The sequence below is a fragment of the Carettochelys insculpta genome, chromosome 27, assembly GCF_033958435.1.
Source record: "Carettochelys insculpta isolate YL-2023 chromosome 27, ASM3395843v1, whole genome shotgun sequence".
Taxonomy (NCBI): domain Eukaryota; kingdom Metazoa; phylum Chordata; order Testudines; family Carettochelyidae; genus Carettochelys; species Carettochelys insculpta.
The window spans coordinates 16,822,312-16,846,951 of NC_134163.1; the positions used below are offsets into that span (position 1 = coordinate 16,822,312).

The following is a 24,640-nucleotide window of genomic DNA, read 5'->3' on the forward strand; positions in this document are numbered from 1 at the left end:
TCCTAGAAAATATGGGAAAAATAAAGTTTTTATACAGCTCTGCATATGTTTAATAAAGCACTGCACATATAAATAGAATGCCTGAAGAATTTTCAGTTTCTGGCTCTGACCCTGCAGATATTCCTGCATATTTATATCTGAAAGATCAATTATCCCATGCACATCTGTAGAAAAGGAGAGGTTTGCTGTCTGTTTCACAGTATGCAGGGGATGGCAGCCAATTAAAATCTAATGTTTTTGGAATGGAAGACTCAAAGGATTTCCATCCTAATTTTACTCTTCCTCTTAGTGAATATTTAGCCAGTGTATTGAAGATGATGGTCCTACAGTTTATGAATATACCACTAGAGGTCCCCTTAATAACCCAAGATTAATGCTCAGCTCTATTTTGTGTCCAACATTCCTTTGATTTTTATCAGTTATTCAGAGCAATACTAGGGAGGTGTAAATACTGGTCAATTCCTTTGTAGAAAAAGTAGAATTCTCTTCTCTGAGTAACACCTTTCAGTGTGTTCTAATTTAGGAGGAAGAAAATGCTCGAGCTATACTAACCTACAAATAAAGCAAAACTTTATTATAGAGAAGGTAGGTGAGGTTAGACCAACTTCTGTTGGGGAAGGTATGAGCTTTCAAGTTACACAGAGCTCTTCTATAGTATATGTATAATAAACTATATTATGGCTAAATGGATAATATAATGCAGTGAAACACTGAGAGCTTGTCTGCACTTGCCCCCAGCTTCGAAGTGTCAAACTTCGAAGTGCCGGCATGCACGTAGCCGCAAAATTTTGAGGAGTAAAGGGAGTTTGAAGTAGTGCAGGCACTTTGAAGTGTCCATGGCTGCACACATGCTGGTGCTTCAAAGTTGCTGTGGGGGAGAATTAGCCTAATGAAGTCCTCCATATTCACTGCAGCACTTTATTAGTAATCTCCTGTGGCCCTGAATACCGTGCCCCCTTCGAAGTTGCAGGCAAGTGTAGACCCAGCCTGATAGTGGTTACTTCAGCAAATAAGCTTAATAATGAAATATTTACAAATAACAACATTGCAATGGTACACTTTTGCACAGAATGGAGTTAAAACTGTTTGCTTTGAACTACTGATTCTTGTGGTGCATCAAAGAGGATCCTTGATTAGCATGGCAGATCACTTAATAACCGCTTGATTTTCAGAGTATGTAATTTGCGGCACAGCTTTACTTTTTGTGCAAAATGAAATTTTGATTGAGAGTTTCTCAGGGCAGGGCCATTTTAAAATTTTGCCTTTTTATGGAACTGAGCAAATAGTGCATGTATACTTGTTACGTTTGGGTGCATGTGTGTATTCTCTGTGTGCTGTCCCAGCTCAGCCCAGATAGTTAGAGCTCAACTGAACTACCCAAAGGATCTGTTAAGGTGCGAAAGCACCCAGCCAGCTCTGTTGTCAACAAAGCATGATAATAGCATCTGACAGATTATGAGGATACCAAGACATGTATGCCCTTGACAATGGATGCAGCTAAGTGAATGGCAGACCTTTCCATTCCCCCAAAACCTGGCCAAAGACAAGTCCTCTGAGATATCTCTTTATACACTGATACAAACAAGTTACATATAGCCCTTGATGTATCTGGACACCACCCATTGTCTTGTGCCTCTTGGTTTGATCAAAACATCTCTATCCATCATGCTGTCATCCTGACCTTATTTTAGGGACCAGCATGTTCCTGTTACTTTGAGGGGATGCTTTGATATCAGGGTATTCAAGTATTATACTTGGGAAATGTGTTTCTTGTAACCAGTACTACTTAGGAATGTGTTTCTGCAATATCTGCTCTGTTATTGTCAGATTCTGCCTCTAGTTCACAACCTGACTGCCTTACATTAGCAAAACTTTGACTATTCCTTAGGCCTTATACAAGGCCCTATGTATCAGGTTATCTACTACAATAACACATGAGCTAACTATATCTTTAGAGTATCAGAGGGGTAGCCGACTTACTCTGTATCTTCAAAAACAACAGGAAGTCCTGTGGCACCTTATAGACTAACAGGTATTTTGGAGCATAAGCTTTCATGGGCAAAGACCCGCTTCATCAGATGCCCACAAAAGCTTATGCTTCAAGATATCTGTTACTCTATAAGGACTTCTTGTTATATCTTCAGAGAACAGTTTTCTTCAGATTTTGTAAACTTTCCTTTCCAGGAGGCTTAAACTATGCTGGCTTTAGCAGTTGTTTAATTGATCATTTTAATGGTTACAATGAAAAATTAGTGGAAATCCTGAAGCAAGGGGTCTTTTAAAAAAACTTTAAATACAGTTTCCTTTTATTGCAAAATTTAAACATTCTCTGTGCTGATATGGAATTTTAAAAGAAATCATTTGCTTTGTGGTATACATCTATCTGTCAGGTGTGGCAGGTCAAGTATAACCACACAAAAGGCAAATTAATAGGAGTAGGGTGAGGTAATGATTATACAGATATGCCAAAATGTAATTCATACTCAGATGTTCTATAATTGTATGTAGCATTGGTAAGTTTCCTTTGTCCAGTAGAGGCCATAACATAAATGGACTCTTACGAGGTTTTTAAAAATTGCAGTTTCTGCTTGGCAAAGGGTTTTTTTCCTTCCCATATCCAGAACTTCGGTTCTTTGGCAGCATCCTGCTACACTTTGAGGTGTTATATTGGTTCTGTGGAAGGATTAGCATAGTGCAATTTTCTGTCCAGGATAGTATCAGAGAGGTAGCCGTGTTAGTTTTTATCTTCGAGAACAGCAAGAAGCCCTGTGGCACCTTATAGACATGCTCCAAAATATCTGTTAGTCTATAAGGTGCCCAGGCACCTTAGCCATGCCCCAGCCAGTTGGCTCTGTGGAGCTACAGTGCCTCGCCTGCCTTTGCCGCATGCGTGTTGCGTATCAGTCCCCTTTTCCCGAGCTTGAGCTCGCCTTCAGCGGGCCTGTGCGTGCGTTCAGACGTCACAGACGCGCCATGCGTGACGGCGTCGTGTGTGTCCCATGGTTCCTTGCGCGGGGCTGGCTCTCTGAGTCCTGCCCACAGTTGAGTTCGGCCCTGAGCGAAGCGGACGGGTCTGGCCTAGCCTTGCCGCCTCCAGCCTCCCCTCGCGGTCGCGCCTGGCTCCGAGCACCGTTCCCCCGCCGCGCGGGGAGCGAACATGCGGCTGCTGCTCCCTGAGGAGGCTGCCGCCGGCGAGTGAGGAGCCGCCGCCCCGGCCCGGCCCGGCCCCGCCGCCTGCCCGCCCCGGCCGCAGCCGCCCCGCTTCGCCCAGGCAATGACAGCGGCTCCGGCCCCCTCCCCGCAGCAGATCAGGGACCGGCTGCTGCAGGCCATCGACCCGCAGAGTAATGTGAGTACAGGCCGTGCCGACCCCCGCGGTGTCCGCCGCCCCTCGTCTTCGCCGTGGTAGGGGCTGCCACCTGCGGTGCCCGACTTCCAACGAGAGGCTGCCTTCCCCCTGTGAGGCTGCCACCCACGGTGCCTGGCACCCCCGACTCCCAGCGGCGGCGTTGCCCCCGCCCGGCGGCCCCGTGCCGCCGCCTCAGAGGGTGCTCCCTGTCATGCCCGGCGGGCTGTCCGTGGTTGGCGGTGTACGGCATGCCCCGTAGACTGCGCTGTCGGAGAGTCGGGGATTTGCTTAGAGTTCCTGCTTTTTTGCCTGCCGGGAGGTGCCGGTTCCCGGATCCCTGCCTACTGTGGCGTCTCCCACTCGAGAAGCAGCTCAGGACCGCAAACCTCTGCGGCGGGTGGTGCAAGGGGGTGGCGGGGTTTCTAGGCTGCCTTCTTGGGATGTTTTGGGTCCGAGGTGTTTCGTCTCCCTGTGCGGGGCGGGCGGTGGTGTCCGGGATCCTAGCACCCCCCTGCCGGGGGTCCTCTGAGGGCCGCTACCCTTCGTGCGGGGGCCGAGTTTGCCCAGTGAGTGCACTCCCGCGGGCATGGTGGGGGAGGGTGGAAGGGCAGATAGTAGCCGGCCATGCGGTGCTCTGCTGGACTGCGCTCTGTACTCGAGACCGAGGCTCTGGCGCGGCCTGCAGGGGGCTCTGGGCTCTGTGTCTGTACATGGGTTTTCCTATTTGGCTTGTTGGGGAAAACGGCGCGACACGGACCTTTCCGGACAGGAACTGCTAAAAGGGGGTGCTGGAGCAACCAGTGTCCGTCCCGATGTTACTCGGGGACTGCACTCTAAGGCGGCCTCCCCGCGATCCCCCCCCGTCAACTATAAAAGCTCCTGAAGGATCCTTCCTATAGTTTCAGGATGCCTGCTATGAGTGGACTCTCTACAGGGCTCTTTCTCCTTACTCATTCTGTTTACAGAATATTCTTATTACAGCCTCTCTTTGTTTCTCTGTAACATGGACACCTGCGGGGGGGAACCCCACTGCACTGTAGGTAGCATACTCCAGAGGGAACCACTCTGTTTCTCATTCTCTACCCTGACCTACAAGCTCTTGTGCTTAGGGACTTCATTTGATGCAGGTTAGCATCTCAAATAAGATACTGGATTGGAAGAACAGGACTGGGCTCCTTGTAACTTTTGGGACCATTTCTGTGGCTAGGGCACAAGCAGGCTGTGGGTTCCTGAGTTCTTTAAAAGCGTGGGAATTTTTTTTTTTTTTTGGCTTTTTCTTTGGCTTTATCCTTTACTACACAATAAGCTTCTCCGCTAGTTTAAGGATGCAACATAAGCACAGGGAAGCTGGTGTACATTTTACCTGTTACTATGAATAATTAAACTTACATTTTGTACTTAATTTTCTGTTTCAAATTAGTGATGTATAGGGCCGTAGGACTAGTCTGGATCAGCTGCCAGCAAATTAGAGTTGGTGTGTTGCAAAGCAGAGTGCAGTTCATGTAGCATATGAGACCAGCTATGATGCATCTTAAGTGTGTGCCAAATCAAATGTTTCATGCCACCCTAATGATGTGCAGGTGTCTGTTGCACTTGCCATAGGGCAAATGGAATTTGATATTTAAGTTGACATGCCCATTTTCTTAAAGAAGCTCGCCTTTTATTAGGAGCGGGTGTGTGTGTCACAGTAATAAAGTTGATAATGAAGTGAAGGTACTCTGAAGATGCTGCAGGAAGTAATATACATGTAATTCGAAAACTAAATAAAAAGTAATCATGTTTATTTTGTGTCTCAAATACGTTATAATCCTGCACATTTGATCTTGGATTGAGAGATCCTCTTGGTTTGAATAATAAAATATTACCTGTCTAGGCTTTTTAAATGCTAAAAATAAAGCTGTCCAAGAATGCAGTACTTGATCCTAGTTGTGACTCAGTGCAGTTATTAAAGCATTGTTTAAATGAGATCTGACATAGTGCGCTCTTCACAAACTGAAAACACCTGGATCTTTTAGTTTAGTAGGCCATGGGAAAGTACATACTATTTTAAAGGATCTGACATATGAAAGCTCATTATTAAATACATTTGTTGATCCCCTTTAAGGTGCTACAGGACTTCTTGTTATTTTAAAGCAATTTATCTTCTTTAGTCTTATGAACTACGGATTCTTTATAACCTGTGGTCACTTAAAGTGTACTGTAAACTGACCTTCGGTAGTGCTGAAGATTGACAGTTAATGATCCCAAAATAGGGCAACTAATCAAAATGGTAAAGCTTCATGTAATGGATTTTTACATAGTAAATTAATCCACAGGCATTTTTTAAAATTTAAATAGAGACCATCTAGTAGAATCATGCTATGAATGCTCTGCATGGTGTCAAGTATCGGAGGGGTAGCCATGTTAGTCTGGATCTGTAATAGCAACGAAGGGTCCTGTGGCACCTTATAGACTAACAGAAAAGTTTTGAGCATGAGCTTTTGTGAGCACAGACTCACTTCATCAGATGCAGGTGCATCTGATGAAGTGAGTCTGTGCTCACGCTCAAAACTTTTCTGTTAGTCTATAAGGTGCCACAGGACCCTTTGTTGCTATGAATGCTGTAGCTTAAGGAGTGTTTGAGGCAGCAGTGATGCAAGGCTATAATCTTATTGTCTGGCAATTGAGAAAACAAAAACTATATGAAGTGAAATGTGGTTTCTTACCTCGTGATGGACAACCTGCCAGTCCATGTGTAAAAATCTTGGATTTGCTGGTTGAGTCAGTTATAGGTCATGAGGCTGAAGTCATGCAGTTGTGGCCTAAGTTTCCATGTAAAGGTATTTTCAAGCATCTGGAAGATGGATAGATTTCTTGTCCCACATTGCTCATCAACTTGTTTCATATTGAATTTTTGGATGAGTACAGTAGCTAAAGTGTGTGAAGGTGCTTGTTTATAAGGAAACTGTGTCGGGAAGTTAATTTTCATTTTTGCCATCAAATAGGCTAAATCATCCGTCAGTGTACTTGAGACTTGAAAATTTTGAACAGATCAAAATCTTGACTTTGTAGGTGGTAGATATTAATGTATAATACAACTTCAAAAAAAATCACATTTGGTTTCCAAGATTGTGTTAAATTCTGGCCATTCCTGGATTGCTCACCTCGAGTCTTTCCTGGCTTGAGTAATACAGTGTTACTTTCAAGGTTTTAATGGGTGCATAAATAACTGTTTAGTGGGGAAAATGTCAGTCAAGATAAAATATTTAGTACCGACTGCTTTCGTTTGGCTATATTCTTTGCTCTGGAGATCTGTCTAGTGCTTTGAATTCAGAATTATTTAACTTGTATTTGAGTAAGTGTAATTTAATTAGCTTCCCATTTAAAAGAATTCGTTTGTCTTTTTAAATTGTAAACTTAGCACAGGTTATGCCATTATTATGACATTATCAACAGGTTGTGTTGAATTAATGCTTTCTGTAACATAGTTCTGTGACAATATGTAACCAGGAAGCAAATATTACCATTCTTCACCAATCGTGCAGTGACAGTTAACATAAGTGTGTATTTTCAGCACAACTACTGCTGTTTTTTAGTTTAGTTGTGGTAATACGTTGGAATATGGGGATGAGGGGCATATAAGTAACTAGACAGGTATATGCAGAGAGAATTAGATTAGTAGTTACGTGCTCTTGTTCTGAGCGTGTGACAGATTAGTTGCTCACATAATTTATCATACATTAATCAGAAGCTTCTTATTCTGCATATTTTGATAGACTTAGCCTGGTCAATAACATTGTAAGAGTAAGTCCAGTGTTTAAAAGTGTCTCTATGAAGGGAGTGTCTTCCATCTTAGCTTTTTTAACCAATACCAAAGCTACCATACTCAAGAGATCAACCCAGTAAATTGGTACTAGACCTTGAATGTTTGAGACATCAAAGCCTATAAGACAGGCAACAGAAGCTTTGTGAATGCTGTGTGGTTAGGTGTTTTAATTAAACAGAACTTCAGTGGTCTCTAGCAATATTTACTGCTAGCAATTACATCAGCTAGAGGCTGGTGATAGGCACTAGATGGGGGAGGTTCTGTTACCACAGGGAATTCTTTCCCAGGTATCTGGCTAGTGGGTCATGCCTAAATTCTCAGGAGCTAAATGATTACCATACTGGGGTTAGGAAAGAATTTTCCTGCAGATCTGATTGGCAAGGGACACTTGGAGTATTTCCACTGTCCATGAGACTGGATCACTTGCAGTTTTAAACTACTGTAAACAGTGAATTTTCTGTAACTTTGAATTCTTTAAATTGTGATTTTGAGAACTTCAGTAACACAGCCAGAGTTAATGGGTATGTTATAGAAATAGAAGGATGAGGTTGTGTGGCCTGCTGTAGGAGGTCATGTGATCATGATGGTCCCTGTAGGTCTTAGTCTGAGTTTTGAAAACACTGTTATCTCCTCCCCACTCTCTCCACTTGCCTCCCTAAACCTGGATGATGTACGACAGATTTGAATCCCAGTGTACGTTATAAACAGTTGCTTAAAGTAGTGGTTCCCAAACTTTTTGGCATCACGCCCTCCTTTTGATTTTTTTTTTTTTTGGCGAAACCCTCACTCCCCCACCTCTTCTTTACCATCATCCAACCCCCTTTTAAAAAAATTCAATTGGTAATGTAACAAAAATACAAAATCTTGATATAAAAATGTTATTTAAAATTAAAAATAAGCACAAATGATTTTTCTTGGCCCAAAAATGTAATAAAAACATAATTTAACATCAGAAGCAGCAGAAACAAATGAATTTAATGTGAATGATGGCTGCTGCCTTTTCTTCTTCAGTTGGGAAATCCTAGGAGACTGACTATGGATCATGCGGGCTAACGGCACAGGCCCCGCATTGTGGGTGCCTGGTATAGCCCAAGCTGGCCACCCGTCTGAGTCCTGTGCTGCTGGGGCTACCTGCCCAAGCTGCGGGCAAGCCACCTGATCTTCCTATCCGAACCCCCACGCCACCGAGGCCAGCCTTCCAGCTGCCCAACCTGCTCGCCTGAGCCCCTGTGTTGCCAGGGCCAGCCGCCCATCCACCAGCTACCGAAACTGCCCACCTGTCAGCCATGGGCCTGCTGCAGAGCCGCCAACCCAAACCCCGTGCTGCTGAGGTCAGCTGCCCAAGCCCCCATGCTCCCAGGTCAGCCACCCAAGCTGCCTGCCTGAGCCCCATGCTACCCCTTCCCCAAAGGCAGGCACCGCCAGCCCCCCCCCGCCATCTAACCCCATGCTCCTCCTTCCCCACAACCTACACTCACTCATCTTTGCAGGAGGCAGCTAGCTCCATGTGGGCCTTTGCCAGCTGCCTGCTTTTTATAGCATCTGCTCTGGGTCGCCCATGTGAAATGGCAGGGACTGAGAGCCAGAGGCCAGGGTTGGCTCTTTCTTGGGGTGGGTGGAATGACGGGAGGTGGTCTAGGTCACCTTGTGCCCTCCTGGAATTTCAGCGTGCCCCTCCCCCCAGTTTGGGAAACCATGGCTTAGAGTGACACAGGGAAATCACTGTGTAAACTAAGGAAGCTGTGAACTGCAGCACTGTCTCCATTAATTGAAATCAACTGATGCTCATAATTAGAAAATCTTAGTCACTTTCTTTCACAGACCAGGCTATCGCCTGTTGGATTAATCTGATGTGAGAGTTTAATTAATCATATACTGAATGTTGTTTAGCAAGAAACTCCCTAAATTGGGGAAGCCAGGGGGAGTGGTTTGGGGATGAGGGTCTTTCCCCTACCACAACTCAGATCAGCTATAATAATAAAATAATAAACTATGTAGTTTTATTATTAATATATTTCCCTTTTTCTGTGAAATAACTGCTATGGATATATAAACATGAGGGGCACAATTTTATATTCTTGCCTCAAGAACAAAGTTAGCTGGTTACAGCACTGCCTCCCCAACCCCCGTTTTTGAATTGTCTTGGGTGATCACTAGGTCATCCTGAATTGTCAAAATGGATCTGCATCCAGAAAAGGTTGGGAACCTCTGCGTTAACAGGAGTGTTCTGAGCAAGACATGAGAAGTCATTCTTATGCTGTACTCTGCCCTGTTTAGGCCTCAGTGGGAGTATTGTGTCCAGTTTTGGGCACCACATTTCAAGAGGGATATAGAGAAATTGGAGAAGGTCCAGAAAAGAGCAACAAGAACGATTAAAGGTCTAGAAAACGTGAGCTATAATGAAAGACTGAAAGAAATGGGCTTCGTTAGTGTAGAAAAGAGAAGACGGAGAGGGGACATGATAGCAGTTTACTAATATCTAAAAGAGGGTTACAAGGAGGTGGGAGAAAAATTGTTCTTTTAAGCCTCTGAACAGCAAGGGAGGTTTAGGTTGGACATTAGGAAAAACTTTGTCAGGGTGGTTAAGCACTGGAATAAATTAACTAGGGAGGTTGTGGAATCTCCATCACTGGAGATGATAAAGAACAGCTTAGAGACACATCTATCGGGGATGATCTAGATGCCACTTGATCCTGCCGTGAGGCAGAGGACTGGACTTGATGACTTCTCAAGATCCCTTGTCATTCTAGTGTTCTGTGATTCTAGGTGTGCATAAAATCCCTTATTTTTCAAAGAATGCACATAAAAATAGTAGGTTGTGTAAACAACTTTGATATAGATGGTTTCAGGAGCTCAAACATTATTAATTTTCCTTCAATGTCTGTAGATTTTAACATCTGCAATGTGGGATTCAGGCTTAGCGAGAGCAAGGTATGTTGCTTTATCAGTTCAGGTGATAACATGATGTAGAAACTCTTGTCCCTAAGAGAAGGATTGTATGGAAACGGGTCAAAAAGAAAAGTGTCACTTCTATTGTAACAGTTGTGTGAAATATGGTGAGAAGGTTTGTGTATTTATAGCATTTCCCTTTTGTTCTCACTGCCCAAAGAAGCCAGATAACTCTGCCCCTCAATCCTAAACATAAACAGTGTTTCACTTTACAAAAACTAAGCAGTCCTGTAGCACCTTAAAGACTAACACATGTATTTAATAGGTAATTTGTTAGTCTTTAAGGTGCTACAGGACTGCTTGTCTTTTGTGAAGCTACAGACTAACATGGAATGTAACATGTTTTACTTGTAAGCTTTTCAGGATTGGTGCTATTCCACCACAAGAATGGTGAGATTTCTTAATCCTGTTTGACAAATCCTGTCAGAGAAAGTCTAATTTTTAATCTGCTGTTTCCCCATCACTGGCCTTCTATTAGTTAATATTCCAGACTTATGATGGATTCCTAGTCCTAAAATGAGTAAATATGTAACATCCTCTCCCTGAGTTTTAGCACTAGAAATGAACTAGTAAAACAGAGTCTGACTGGAAGGGTTAAAAGTCTCTTTGCTTTTGCCACCTCTGTCATTTGTTAAAATGTGATCTAGATGTTGGTCTTTAGGGTGCTACAGGACTCCTTGTTGTTCATGAAGCTATAGATTAACATGGCCACCCCTCCAAGACTAACTGCCCATCAGATACTTTGTGAAATGACTTGACTTGCAGTCAAGTTGCTATGGACCACCATATGATGGTGCTTAGACTCCCTAAAGGAAGTAAAAGATTAAAACAACCTGTATTGGCCTGGGGAGTTTGCATCAATTGGCATTTGAATTGTGCAGCTAACCTTCCATGGCTTTGTGTGATAAAGTGAATTTCACACTTTTTTTTCCTAAACCTTTTTTTTTTTTTTTTTTTTTTTAAATGTAGCGAAAACAGTACAATGTTTTCCCCTTCACTTCCCTTCTTATTGACTTGTTTTAGGTGCAGGATAGTGTCTATGGGGCAGGTGAAGGTAGAATAGCCTTGTCCTTTTTCCTTTGGTTTTATTCTTTCCTTCAAGGAACTAAGAAGCTTATCTAGTTGAAGGATGATGTTTTGAGTGTATAGAAGCTAGTATGTATTTTACTTGTTACTCTAAAGAATTAAATTTAAAATTTGCACTTTAGTTTTCTTTTTCAGATGAGGTTTTATTTATGTCACTGCATGCTTTGTAGGGGTTGCAGAGTAGCTGGAATAAGGTAGTCTTTCATGTAGAGTTTGAATCAGCACATTAAAATCTCAGTTGCGGCAGAGGAGTTCATGTGTTGATATGTGCATGTTTGTTCCACTTTAGTTGGTCTCATCTGAAATAATTTAATTTTCAAAGACACTAATAGATGGAGAGGATTGCATTTAATGGTTTAATACCTTTAAAATAACATGACTGAACTAATTGGAATTGATTTCTTTTTAAGTCACCTGTGTCAAATGAGAGCACTAACCCAGTGGACCAACTGTTGTCTTGCCTGTGAAAGGCCACAGTTAGTCAGTTCACACCTCAGTTCAAAATAGCTTGGTGAATTTGTGTAGCTGTTGTCTTGCTTCGCTGGTTTCCAAGAGGTGCCTGTGGCTGGCACAGTAAAACTTGCAGAGGTACCAGGCTGTAACTAATGTGAGCTAGTACTATCTGGAAACATCTTCTTTGCTAGTCTGGAGCATGTTATGGCATACGTTGATACAGTACATTTTGTGAGGCCATATTGGATGAAATTTTAAATGGGAAAAATAGGATCACTTATGTTGTAGTTGTTTGAATCTTTGCTAGGAAAAATAGAGCTCTCTCCACTTTACTATGGTGCTCCGTTGGTCGAGAGACCACATTGCTTGTGGCAGGACATCATCATCATTATTCGCTGTGACCCAGAAGAGAAAAAGGTTGTGGTGGTATCACTTGTGCTTAGCCATTTCAGCTAAGTGCTGGGTTGAGCACTACTCCGAGCTGTACTCATGCGAGAACATTGTGGTTGACGCAGCCCTCAATGCCGTTGAGCTCCTACCAGTAATGGACGAACTGGATCAGGAACCGACTGTGGATGAACTGAAGAGAGCCATCGACAGCACTGCAGCGGGAAAGGCCCCTGGCCAGGACGGTATACCACCAGAGGTAGTCAAGTGTGCCGCGGACACACTCCTGGAATCCCTACATGAGCTACTGTGCCTGTGCTGGAAAGAGGGTGAGGTTCCACAGGATATGCATGATGCCAACATTGTAACCTTGTATAAGAACAAAGACAGAAGCGACTGCAACAACTACCGTGGAATCTCCCTCCTAAGCGTCACTGGTAAACTGTTCGCTTGCGTCATCCTCAGCAGACTCCAGAAGATTGCTGAGAGGGTGTACCCCGAATCACAGTGCGGATTCCGCGCAGAGAGGTCTACCGTTGACATGGTCTTCTCTCTAAGGCAGCTGCAGGAGACGTGCAGAGAGCAGAGGAAGCCACTGTACATAGCCTTCATCGACCTGACCAAGGCCTTTGACTTGGTCAGCAGGGATGGTCCGTTCAAACTGCTCCACAAGATAGGCTGTCCTCCACAGTTACTCAAGATGATCCAGTCATTCCACGAAGACATGAGAGGAACCATCCAATATGACGGCACATTATCGGATGCTTTCAGAATCAGGAGCGGCGTCAAACAAGGATGCGTGCTTGTTCTGACATTGTTCGGGATCTTCTTCGCACTCCTCCTGAAGCATGCCTTTGGATCTTCAACAGAGGGGCATCTTGCTGCACACAAGATCTGATGGGAAACTGTTTAACCTTGCAAGGCTGAAAGCTAAGTCTAAGGTGCGGAAAGTCCTCATCAGAGACATGCTGTTCGCAGATGCTGCTGCTGTAGTGTCTCGCACAGAAGACCAGCTTCAAAAACTGCTGGATCAGTTCTCCAAAGCATGCAAGGACTTGGGGCTTACCATCAACCTAAAGAAGACAAACGTACTCGGTCAGGATGTTGCTGAATCCTCATCAATCTGCTTGACAACTGTACGTTAGAGGTCGTCCACGAGTTCGTTTACCTTGTGTCCACCATCACTGACACCCTGTCGTTGGACACTGAGCTAAATAGGAGGATCGGAAAAGCGGCCACAACTCTGTCCAGACTCAGCAAGAGAGTGTGGAATAACAAGTTGTGCACTCACACCAAAATGCAAGTCTACAGAGCCTGCATCCTCAGCACCCTCCTTTATGGCAGCGAGACTTGGACCCTGTATGCCCGCCAGAAAAAGAGGCTGAACGTCTTCCACTTGCGCTGCCTCGGGCGCATCCTTGGAATATCATGGAAGGACAGAGTGACCAACACCGCCGTCCTAGAGCAAGTTGGAATCCCAACTATACACACCCTCCTCAGACAGCGTCGGCTCCGCTGGCTTGGCCACGTCCACAGGATGAATGATGGAAGGATTCCAAAAGACATCCTGTATGGTGAGCTAGCCTCTGGCAAAAGACCCCCCGGACGTCCCCAGTTGCGCTACAAAGATGTCTGCAAGAGAGACCTCAGAGAGGTAGACATCGAGCTGGCCAACTGGGAAGAACTAGCAGACGACCGCAGCAGATGGAGGCAGGGGTTACACAAGGGCCTTCAGAAGGGCGAGATGAGGATCAGACAGCTAGCAGAGGAGAAGCGAGCGCACAGAAAGCACACTAAGGACTTGCCAGACACCCACCACATCTGCAAGAGATGCAGCAAGGACTGTCACTCTCGTGTGGGTCTTCATAGTCACAGTCAACGCTGTAAATGAAGTCCTAAATCGAAACTATAAAGGGCGTGATCCACAGTCTACGTAGACTGAAGGATGCCTACTACTAGCCATTTCAGACCCCCTTGGTGTTCATTGGGAAGGGAAGGTGACTTATTCCAGATAGGTCTTCATTATTGACTCAACTCAAGTGTTCTACACTTGTTCGTGAGTGAGAGTGCCCACACAGCCAACTAGTACTCAAGGTTGTGTGTATACTTGTGTTGCATTTGCTTCTGTCTGTCACTAAAACTATTAGTTCTTTCCTAGTGATTTGGGAGAGAATTTGTACATGTATTCTGGATATATGGAAGGAATTTTGTTACGGCATTGGAGGTTGTAAACTCTTTGGGAGCATGGCCTGTTATTTTGTAATATTTGTACATTGCTTTGTACAGGAGGGTCCTGGTCTATCGATAGGCCTTCTAGACACTGTGGTCATACAAATAATGAACTAGTGGCAATCAAGTGGAGCTGTCATGTATCTACAATGCAAAAGCCTCTGCTCACTGATGGGCCAGCAAACTTAAGTTAAAAGCATCATCACAGTTGCATTTAGTGTTGTTTTGTATATGTGTGTTTATGAGATTCAAATTAGGGCAGAACTTGAGTCATAACTGAGTTGCCTTTGCAGCGAAAGCAAGATATCCCCGATGCTCTTGGTACTATTCCATGGAGTTTTTTTCCTTTTGTTTGTAAATGATTCCCTAATCTAAATGGTGCATCTTTCACCCATTGGGAAAGAAAGTTAAAGCAAAATTCAGCAATGAATAAATTGTCACCACTCTCCATTAGAAGAATCCGTAGTGAGGAACCAGCATCCTGGCTGCTCTTGAGAATCTCAAGGAAAGGAAAGCATACAGAAGGAAATTTCTATCTAAGTACCATGAAGGGTGATAGTCTGACTGTGTCACCAACATGAACACTAGAACTATAAAACTACTTAATGCAGATGGTCTAGACTACAACCTTAAAATAATGAAGAGGCTTTTGTGTAACAGATTCTTACAGATGAGTAAGGGGAACTGGAAAGTGAAATGCTTAGTGTCATTTGTATGCAAGGAACTGGATACCTATCATCAAGATAATAAAATTTATTCTTATTTATGGGAAGAGCCCATGCAGAAAAAAACCAAAGCTCTGTAAATGTTAGTGGGTCACAGCCAGGTAATTATGGTCCACTTTCAGGCCTTGTGGATGTTCCTGGCATGGGGTGTGCTAGTGCATACCTTCCTCTACCACCTCTATGGGCCTGCCATATAACCAGCAGCTCTTTTATCTCCCAAGAGCTCTTCCATGAGACATTTCTACACTGCCAGCCTGTCTTTTACCAGAATATTTTCAAGGCCTAGAAGAGGAAAGTGTTGTTGAATCCCTGCTGTGCAACTCACACTTTCCTAAAACTGTGCCCAGAACTGCATTTACATTGTTTTCAAGATTGGCTAAATGTCATGTGTGTGGTGGTGATGGTGGTGGGGGTTTCTTCAGAGAGTGAGCCACAGAGAATAGGTTAAATGATTTTTTGTAAGGCTTTTGCACCTGGGTGCATACCTCTTCAAAGACTTATTGGCATATTTTGTAGAAAAATATGTTAGCGTGTGATTAAAGGCTCTTAATGTGTACAGACAGTGGGGCTGAGTTGAGGATGAATGGGCTGTCTTGATCCTATCATTTTTTAAGTTAAGAATGCTTTACTTTGCAACCTTATGCATTCTTCTAATGTATTTTTTATGTAATAACATCTCTGTATACTGTTTGTCAATATTAAACTTCATGCAGATGCGTTTCTTTAGGACACAACTATTCAGAAATCTCAGACTAGGAATTTGAAAATGATGGGGAGTTTAAGCATATTGTAAAATGGAAACTTCAGGTTATTGTGCAGTAACTCACTTTCTTGTCCCCTCTAACCCCTGCTGCATTTGCTTTCATCCACCTTTTTTGAACCGTCATGACACAATGAGCTCTGTGGGGTAGAGGCTCTTCTTACTCTGCATAGCATCTGGAGTGCTAGGACTTCAGACCCTCAGTTGGATCGCTAGACACTATTACAGTATAAATAATAAAATCCTTTTTGAATAAAAAAAATCTATATTACTATATAAAAAGAGAGCTGTCTGTCCGTCCGTCCATCTGACCCACTGTAGTCATGGAAAACTCCTGAGAGAGCACCTTACTGCAGAGTTTAGACACTCTTCAGGAGAGAGATCACGAAGCTCTTTATCCCCCTGAGTTCCTAAATTCTTTGAACCCCATTGGCCTCCCACTGCATAAGGTAAAACTAAAAAGAGGATGCCTAATTATGCTCCTGCAGAACTTAAATCCATGTCTTGGCCATTTTAATGGTACATGGTATATTGTGAGGAACATATCACTGTCTTATAGAAGCAAAAATGCCTGGAGAAGAATCAAGGAAGAGAACAGTCCTCATTCCTCAGTTAACTAACTGTGTAAACTCACCTCAAAAAAGACACATTGGCGTTGGGAAAGGTTCAGACAAGGGCAACTAAAATGATTAAGGCTTTGGAGCGGGTCCCTTATGAGGAGAGGCTAGAGAGACTGGGACTTTTCAGTCTAGAAAAGAGGAGACTGAAGGGCAATATGATAGAGGTATATAAAATCATGAATGGTGTGGAGAAAGTGAATACAGAAAAGTTACTTACTTGTTCCCATAATATAAGAACTAGAGGACAACAAATGAAATTAATGGGTAGCAGGTTCAAAACTAATAAAAGAAAGTTTTCTTTTTCTTCACACAGCGCATAGTCAACCTGTGGAGCTCCTTACCAGAGGATGCTGTGAAGGCCAGGACTCTAACAGAGTTTAAAAAAAGAGCTCGATAAATATTTGGAGGTTAGGTCCATAGATGGCTATTAGTAAGGGGTAAGGTATGGTGCCTAGCCTTTTGTCGAAGGCGGGAGATGGATGGCAGGAGATAAATCGCTTGGTCATTGTCTTCAGTTTACCTCCTCTGTGGTACCTGGCATTGGCTACTGTCGGCAGACAGGATACTGGGCTAGATGGACCTTTGGTCTGACCCAGTATGGCCGTTCTTACGTTCTTAACTATGTTACAGTCTGAATTAGCTTTTTCATTTGTCATGCAGCACTGACAATTTCTCATCAAGCCAGCATTTGTGATGACTATAAACAAAAGTCAGGGACAGAGTCTAGAGAAATGTGGGATACGTTTAACTGCACTAGTTTTCACTCCTGCCAGTTATATGTGGCTATGAGTCGGATAAGTAACCCCAGAAATGTCAAGATATATGCAGATCAGTAATCTTTCCATAGGACACCAGGGGGAACATACAAGTTAGGTGTAAGCACGTGCTTATCCGAAATGATGTGCGTACAGAGGTAATACAGATGTAACAAGTGTTTGTAGGAAAGGGACAAAATAAGCTTTGATTGAAAAACCATCAGGATATACATTGGTTTACATGTTAATAAACAATCAATCCTGCTTGTGCAAATAAGTTCTTTGGCTGTAGCCCCGGCAAAGAGGTGGGCCCTGCTGGTTGTACTGAAAGTATGTCTATACTTACCGGGTGACTGGTGCACTGTGATCAATGGTCCAGGGATTGATTTTTTTTTTTTTTTTTTTTTTTTGCTGTGTGTGTGAAGACGTGGCAAAAATCAATCTCTGAGTTCGTCCTTTGACCCTGATACTCCATGCAGATGTGTAGAGTAAGGGACATCGACGTGAGCCTGAAGAGGCCTGATCTACACCAGGGAAGAAAGTCAGTCTTGATAATGTCGATTCTAGCTGTGCAAATGACATGGCTAGAATTACTTATCTGGGATCGACTTTGATCCCTAGTGTTGACCAGGCCTTAAATGGAACCTGATGTACTTACACCTTTATTGTAGTAGAAAATTGCTCATTTGAGGTATAGTCTATTTAATTCCACAGAATTTCATCGGTTTCTGTGAATTGGTTGTGACAAAAAAAATAGTGTGCTTAAAACTGAAAGAATTGCTTGATGGGTTTTAGTTTCAAATTATTCGGTTTTAGCATGCACAAAACCATCATAGACTTTTCCACCAAGGAGTCTGTGGTAGCAAAACTTAGTGAGTTTATATTTTGTTCTTTGAAGAAGTTAATGGCTGAAGACTAGTTTTTTCCAGGTGGTTCTTACAAAGTGAGTGCTGAAGGTTTGGTCCACAGCAGTGGCTTTTGTGAACTGAAACAAACGTTTCGCTAGAAAAAGTTGTTCATGTAGTAAGTTAATCATACTACTTTTGGGAAGTATGATTAGCACCATGTCTGACATCTAAATATCTGAATGCAGAAACAGTTTGAGTGTGAGGTTTCATCTCTGAGTGTTTCTGCTCTAACACATTTTTGTTGCTTTCACCAAACATGATTAAATAGTGCCACTTCTCATGTATCTTACATAGGCTTATTTTAGAATTGATATTCTTCTGGTAACTTGTACATATGTCCTATCAAACAGACTTCTTTTCGTTTACATTCCATTTGGAATGGATTTGATTTAGGACTAATGGGGTATAAATCTATTTGCATAATTCTCAGCAACAAATTCAGTTCTATTTGGGTTTTTTTGAGGTTTTGTAGGGTTGAAGGTTCTTGTAAGTAAAATCTCTTGCCCTGTGGGTGGTACAGCTAATGCTTTTGTAGAAGTCCTTTAGCATATTAAGAAATCTATCTAGAATTGAAACTAGCAAAAGATTGTGATTATATTGTAGGACTAATTTCATTCTGTGAATGAGTACAAGTTCTAAAATGGTGAAATTTTATTACTACTCCTAAAGTAGCGAAAATGGTGAAATTTTATTACTACTCCTAAAGTAGCGACGGTATTGATTGTATCATAAGTGCTCCTGATATCTCACTCTCACCAGTGTCATTTGCTGAAAGTAACAAACATCATGTTAACTTTACTTCCTGCAGGAAGTAAACTCTCTACATGCACTTTCAAGCCACCATAACTAATCTTTAAGGCTGCATCTACAGTGTCCAAGGAGGAATGCAAACGAGGGAGATCGAAAATGCAAATGAAGTGCTGATTTACAAATCTTGCGCGATTGTGTTTTCGGAAGAGACTTTTCCAAAAACAATAACAGCCATTTAGATGGGGTTCCTTCAGAAAAAAAACCTAGTTTTCAAAAGAACCATTCTTTCTGTTTTGTTTCAGAAAGAAGACTTCTTTCAAAAATGTCCCCCCCCAGGGAACCTCGTCTGCATGGCTGGTTTTATTTTCAGAAAAGTCTTCCAGAAACATGATCACACAAGATTATACAATTTGAAGCATGAGATTTGTAAATGTGCTTGATTTGCATTTTTGATCTCCCTCATTTGCATTCCTCCTCCGAAAGGGGAACGCAGTGTAGACGTAGTCTAACTGAGCACTTGCTTGACCAGAGAGCTCTTGTACAAGGGGCATAGTAGCGAGGTGTCTGGCATAGTCGAATATAAGATTCTATGTGCTATGAAATAATTCTAGGTTGGCTGGGAATATGTGTATGTAAAAATATGTTTGCTGTTAAGGATTTTGTCACATGCATCTTCCTGTGTAGTCACTGTGCTAGATGTCCTGGTAATCGTCATAGCTTGTCCCTGTACCCTTGCTTGGGCAAACTACAGTATGGAATGCACTCTGTAGAAAGGTTGGTGAAAAATAAAAATGGGGGACAGAGAGGTGCCCTTTCAAATGAAGTTGGAATAGGCAGGAAAAATTAGTTAGAAAAAGTACTTTTAGGTTGTATGGCTTTTCCTGTAGGGAGGATAATTCATGTAAATAAAGATATTTTCACATTATATTTTATATTCTGACTTGTATTTTGAATTGGTATATTCCACAGACACACAAGTTTTCAGAGATGTGGGCAGGACCATCCTTAGGCATATGCAGACCCTGCCCCAGTAGCCCATTCCCATTCCCTGAATCTGTGAGCTGCACAGCTCCCCACCCTGCCTGTTCCTGCTCCCACAGCTGTGATTACAACTGCCCTCTCCTCAGTGGGGATTTGGGGGTGCAGGTGCTGGGATTGTATAGGGCACTAAAATTCATAAGGATGGCTTTGGACATGGGATGTGTTCCCAGCTCTGCTGCTGGTTTTAATGAGTGAATATGGCCCAGTCATTAAACCTCTCCCTGCACCTTGGTTCCCCCAGCTCAAAATGGGTTGATGCTGACCTCCTTGGTAAAGCATTTTGAGATCTGCTGATGAAGAGAATTATGTGAAAGTGATGTGGTGTTCATCTCTTTATTTCCTGATACTAGGAACAAAGTGAGAGGAGTTGTTTTGTGTTTGGCACAGAATAGTTATTCTGTAACCTGGTGTAAACAACCCCCCAACTTTGGTGTACATTTTTTTAATTACATTTTACATAAAGCAGACCAATATCTAGAGCTCTTTTATGGCTCTGTCCTGTTGTAATTGCACTGGATGACAGATTTGCTGTAGGGAAACTTGCTAGTAAATAAAGTAAACCAGCCTGGTGGCTGTACACTGCTGAGGGTAAGGGTTGGATTTACAACCCTTCAAGGGATGATTTTTTTTCCTGGTAAAGAGGTTGTGGGGAAATGAGAGCTCATTTTTCTCTTAAGAACCTGTTAATGGCTATGCTCCTGAATGGGGTTGAGAAAAGCTGGCTATCCGTGGACTGAGGGTAAATTGTGCTTGTTTTTTCCAGAGGGATAAATAATCCAAATCTCATGGAACAGTTTAAAATAATGAGACACTTGAGTAGGTGGGATAGTGAGGAATAAACAGCTCATACTTCAGTGTGGATGAAGGTAACTTCTCAAAAAGGAAGAAAAAAGCTTGTATGCTAGCTACATATGTGCTAAAAGTCTCTCTTCTGTCAGGATGGTCTAATACAGGGTCAACAAACTTTGCAAGGCAGAATTCTGAAATTTGACCTTTTGACCTCCTTGTACTCTACTTTTAAAGTCATTAATAGTCTTAGTTACAATAAGTTCATTAATAAAGTTACAGAGTTTTACTATTCAGTGCAGTGGACGGAAGGGATTGGCTAAGGCAGCCAGGGGGCCTTTGGTCTGCTACCGCAAGGCTGCTTGTGGGGTGGCTGGCTTCCGCTGCAGCCCCTACTCTTTGCTCTGGCTCCAGCGTGGACCCTGAAACTGAGTTTTGGCTTTAGTGTTGTGGCTGGAGCACTGGCCCTGGCCTGTACTCCAGCAGGAGCCCTGTGGCATAGGGTCCTGTCCATATTCCAGGGAGGGCCACCTGGGAGGGGTTTCCACCCCACACTGTGGCAGGACTCCTGGCTCTGGCCCCACAACACAGTGGGAGCCTGGTGTTGACAGGGGCCCTATTCCCTGGGGAGTGGGAGGGAAGGACAGGAGGAGCCACACCTGCCACAGGGTCTTTAGCCCTGAGCTGAGGCAGGGGTCCTGCATTCCAGCCCCATGCTCTGCTGGGGGCTCGAAATTCGATCTTGACACAGCGCTGTGGTCTTGGCTGTGGCCCAGCCCCACTCCACAGCTCCGCAATAGACACTCTGTGGTGGGGGCTCTGACTGGGGCTTTAACCCCGGGCCTGTGCTCCCACCCCCTATGCTATATTGGGGAGAAGGGGCAGGGCTGGAGCCCCTGCCACATACCACTCTAAATCAGCTTGCATGCCAACAATGGCATGCGTGCTGGGGTTTGCTAATCCCTGTTCTAATACTTAGCTCTGCCTTGAGTGCAGCATCTGAATTAGGATGTATCTGGAGTTCCCTTCTAGTTCTGAGTCTGATTTTTCTCACTCTAGTTCCATCCCCCATTTCTGACTTGGCTTGTTGTGCAGCAGACTCAAGCAGAGAGTTGGTGGATGGAGAAAACAATTACCTGCAGCATGGTCGGGAGATGTTGAGGGAGCAAGGAGCTTGCCCTGGTGGAGGTTTCCTGAGGTTGGGGAAATGGAGCGAGTTTGAGTGACTGGATACAATTGTCTCTTTTCCCCCACCACCTAAATGATGCTCATATCTCCTAATATCTTTCTATTCATTAATCATTTCAGGAAAAAAATGCACAAATAACTGTTAAAAGAACATTGATCTCTGAGAGGGAATACATTTGACATAATTCATTTTTTCCTACAACTCTCTGGTGTGTATCTTGACTTTATAATTTTGTGGTTGTCTCTTATTGAATGTAGCTTTTTCATTCAGTCAGTGTCTGTCAAAATAACCTGGTACACAAAGTGGCCAGATTCACCAGTGTGAATGTGGTAAGATAATGTGGATTGAAGATTTTGTTTGTTGCCTTGCTCAGTCTCCATTTGCTTGAAAATGAGGTATAACTGAATATTGTTAAATTCAGACTTGTCCTTGCCTCCATAGTTCTGCATCTCATTATCTCATTTCTTTCCTCTTTCAAACTCCTGTAGCACACCAGTTTTACCTTTTTTAAAACACTCTTTGTTTTCTTCTCTCAGGAGTTGCACGAGCTTGGAATGTTTTTCCTAATTCTGGTTGTCAAGCAGCTTCTCTTGCTCATAATGCCAGGTTAATCTATTTTATGTATTTGCATATGGTTGCATTATTGGAGTGTCTCAATCTTTCATGCATTTATCCTCGCAGCAACCATGTGAGGCAGGACTCTTATCATATGTGACCTATTCAGAGTCTCACAGGAAGTCTGGTGGATTGGGCAATTGAACTTGGATCTCCCAAGTCCTAAACTAGTGTCTTCATCCTTTGGGCACATATTTGCCTACAAATGTTCTTACACTAATACACTAGTTTTAACAGAGGAGCTTTCCATTCTCCATTTCTGTCAGATGTTCATTAGTGGAATGAAGGACATAGTCAAGTGACACCACCAGCTGTATTGAGGGATCACAAATTTATTTCATAAAACGTTACTGAACTGCTATTAGACGGTGATGTCAGTAAAGTGAGCCGGGGACTTTGCAGTAAGAGTCTGTACATAACTACTGTTCAGTCCTTTAACCATTCGATACCCAAGTTCTGTCAATGGTATGTAGATGCTCTGTTGATATCTGTGTTTCATGTTATAGGATAGTCTGAAAATTGCCCTGCTATATATGGAGGCTTGTGACACAGAATCGTACTGTTTGAGTATCATTGCCATTGCTCAGTGGTGTTCCCTGTAAGCTGTGTACTTGTGCAGCCATTCAGAAGAGATTCAAGTGCTGCCCACCTGATTGCCAGAGTGCCTACAGATAGGTTTGTGTTTTTACATTTGCGCATGCCTTGGTGCATGCGTGCGCGCACAAAAAATCTGTTCTGCCCATGGATGGAAAAGAGTAGGGGAACATGGTTGCTCAGTATTACCCTGTCTTACTAGCATGCTCAAGATCTGAGATAATTTTGTAATGGTATATGGTTATCTGTTCTTGTGCTTAACTATTGATTAATCACATTCAGTTCATTGCAGTGCCACAAAATACCAATTGAAAGCATTTGTGCATGGTTTCCAAAGTGTATTTTTGATGTCAGATTACTTATACTCACATGCAAACATTTTATTGCAAATATGCATTGGAGGAGTCATTCGATGCTTGGACATGATCGCACCAACAGAAGCTGGTTCAATAGAAGATATTACCTTACTTATGTTATCTCTTTCATGTCTGTCTTATAAACAAATACATCTTCCTTTCTTCCAGACAAGAGGCTAATCCCTTCTAAAGAGCCAGGATAACATGTCACAGCATGGTTCTACCTGTTGGCTCTGATATGATAGGGTGCCAGGAGTAGTATAGAATAAACTTCTTTCCTGTTACTCTTTCATAAAGATTTTAAAAATTTTATAGTTCATGTGGTGGGAAACAGTAGGAGAACATGACATTTATGCACATGTAATTGGCTGTAATCATTGCACTCTGGCAGGTAACTGGAACAGCATTCACATTCAAACAGCTGGCAACGCAGGACATGTTTCATATTTTGAGGCTCTTTACTGTAGTCATTATCAGTGATAGTATATAATCAGTATAAGTCAATAGTGTAGCCCCACTTGCTTATCAAGTCTCTTGAAACTTAAAATATTCCTAGTCTTGATGTTCTTAAGGAACTAATTTGAAAATAGAATATCCAAAAAGCAGATAACTTGCTATGCCAGGATAACAGGCTTTGTCATTGTGTGGCATTAGTGAGAGATGCACTTAAGCAATAGAGGAAAGGGACGGTCTGGAATAGCCCAGTTTGTCTTGGAACAAGTAAGCTCTCTGTGTAACTGCTCACAGGTTCTGTACCATTTGGTTAATAGGGATAGAAATAAGAAATCTACTCTGTGTGGGTTAGGGATGAAAAGTATTAGGTGCTTGGCTAATATGTATAGTCATACTGTTAATATATTGCAGTTGTTTAAAACAGTTACAATAATTGTGCAGTGTTGTAATATGTACTGTGAACACAAAATGCTGCAGCAGTACAGTAGTCCCTGGAGTTATGTGAGGGTTGCCATCCCACACACCCTCACATAACTCGACTTTCGCGTAAGTTGGGGGGGGGGGGAGGGCGGCGGCTTTTTTTGCTCCCAGCAGAACGCACATACTGCAGCCAGAAAGCAGCAGGAGCACCTGGAGCTCCTTTGGAAAGGTAAGTCCTGGGGTTTAAGGGTGGCGGGGGGCAATTTGCAGGGGCTAAAATGATTCCAAAATACTCTCTCTCTAGTTGATGTTTCTTGCTTGTCGTTGTCATATCTCAGCCAGGCTGCATTGTATGGCTTTGTTTTTATAGTAGTGGAGGCTAAAAATGACAAGTGTCAGTGATTTCTCTG

General features: G+C 43.0%; 1 protein-coding gene across 4 annotated transcripts in view; it reads left to right on the plus strand.

Moving 5' to 3' along the window:
- The first annotated feature begins 3,022 nt into the window (after positions 1 to 3,022).
- The window catches only part of MED26 (mediator complex subunit 26), a 54,226-nt gene continuing 32,608 nt past the window's right edge, over positions 3,023 to 24,640 (plus strand). For all 4 annotated transcript variants that reach the window (XR_012642619.1, XM_074977998.1, XM_074977999.1 and 1 more), the window contains exon 1: positions 3,023 to 3,349. Coding sequence is in view for 3 of the 4 variants with exons in the window: in XM_074977998.1 (XP_074834099.1) it covers positions 3,275 to 3,349 (75 nt within the window). In the remaining variant the exon portion in view is untranslated. The remainder of the gene's footprint in view (positions 3,350 to 24,640) is intronic.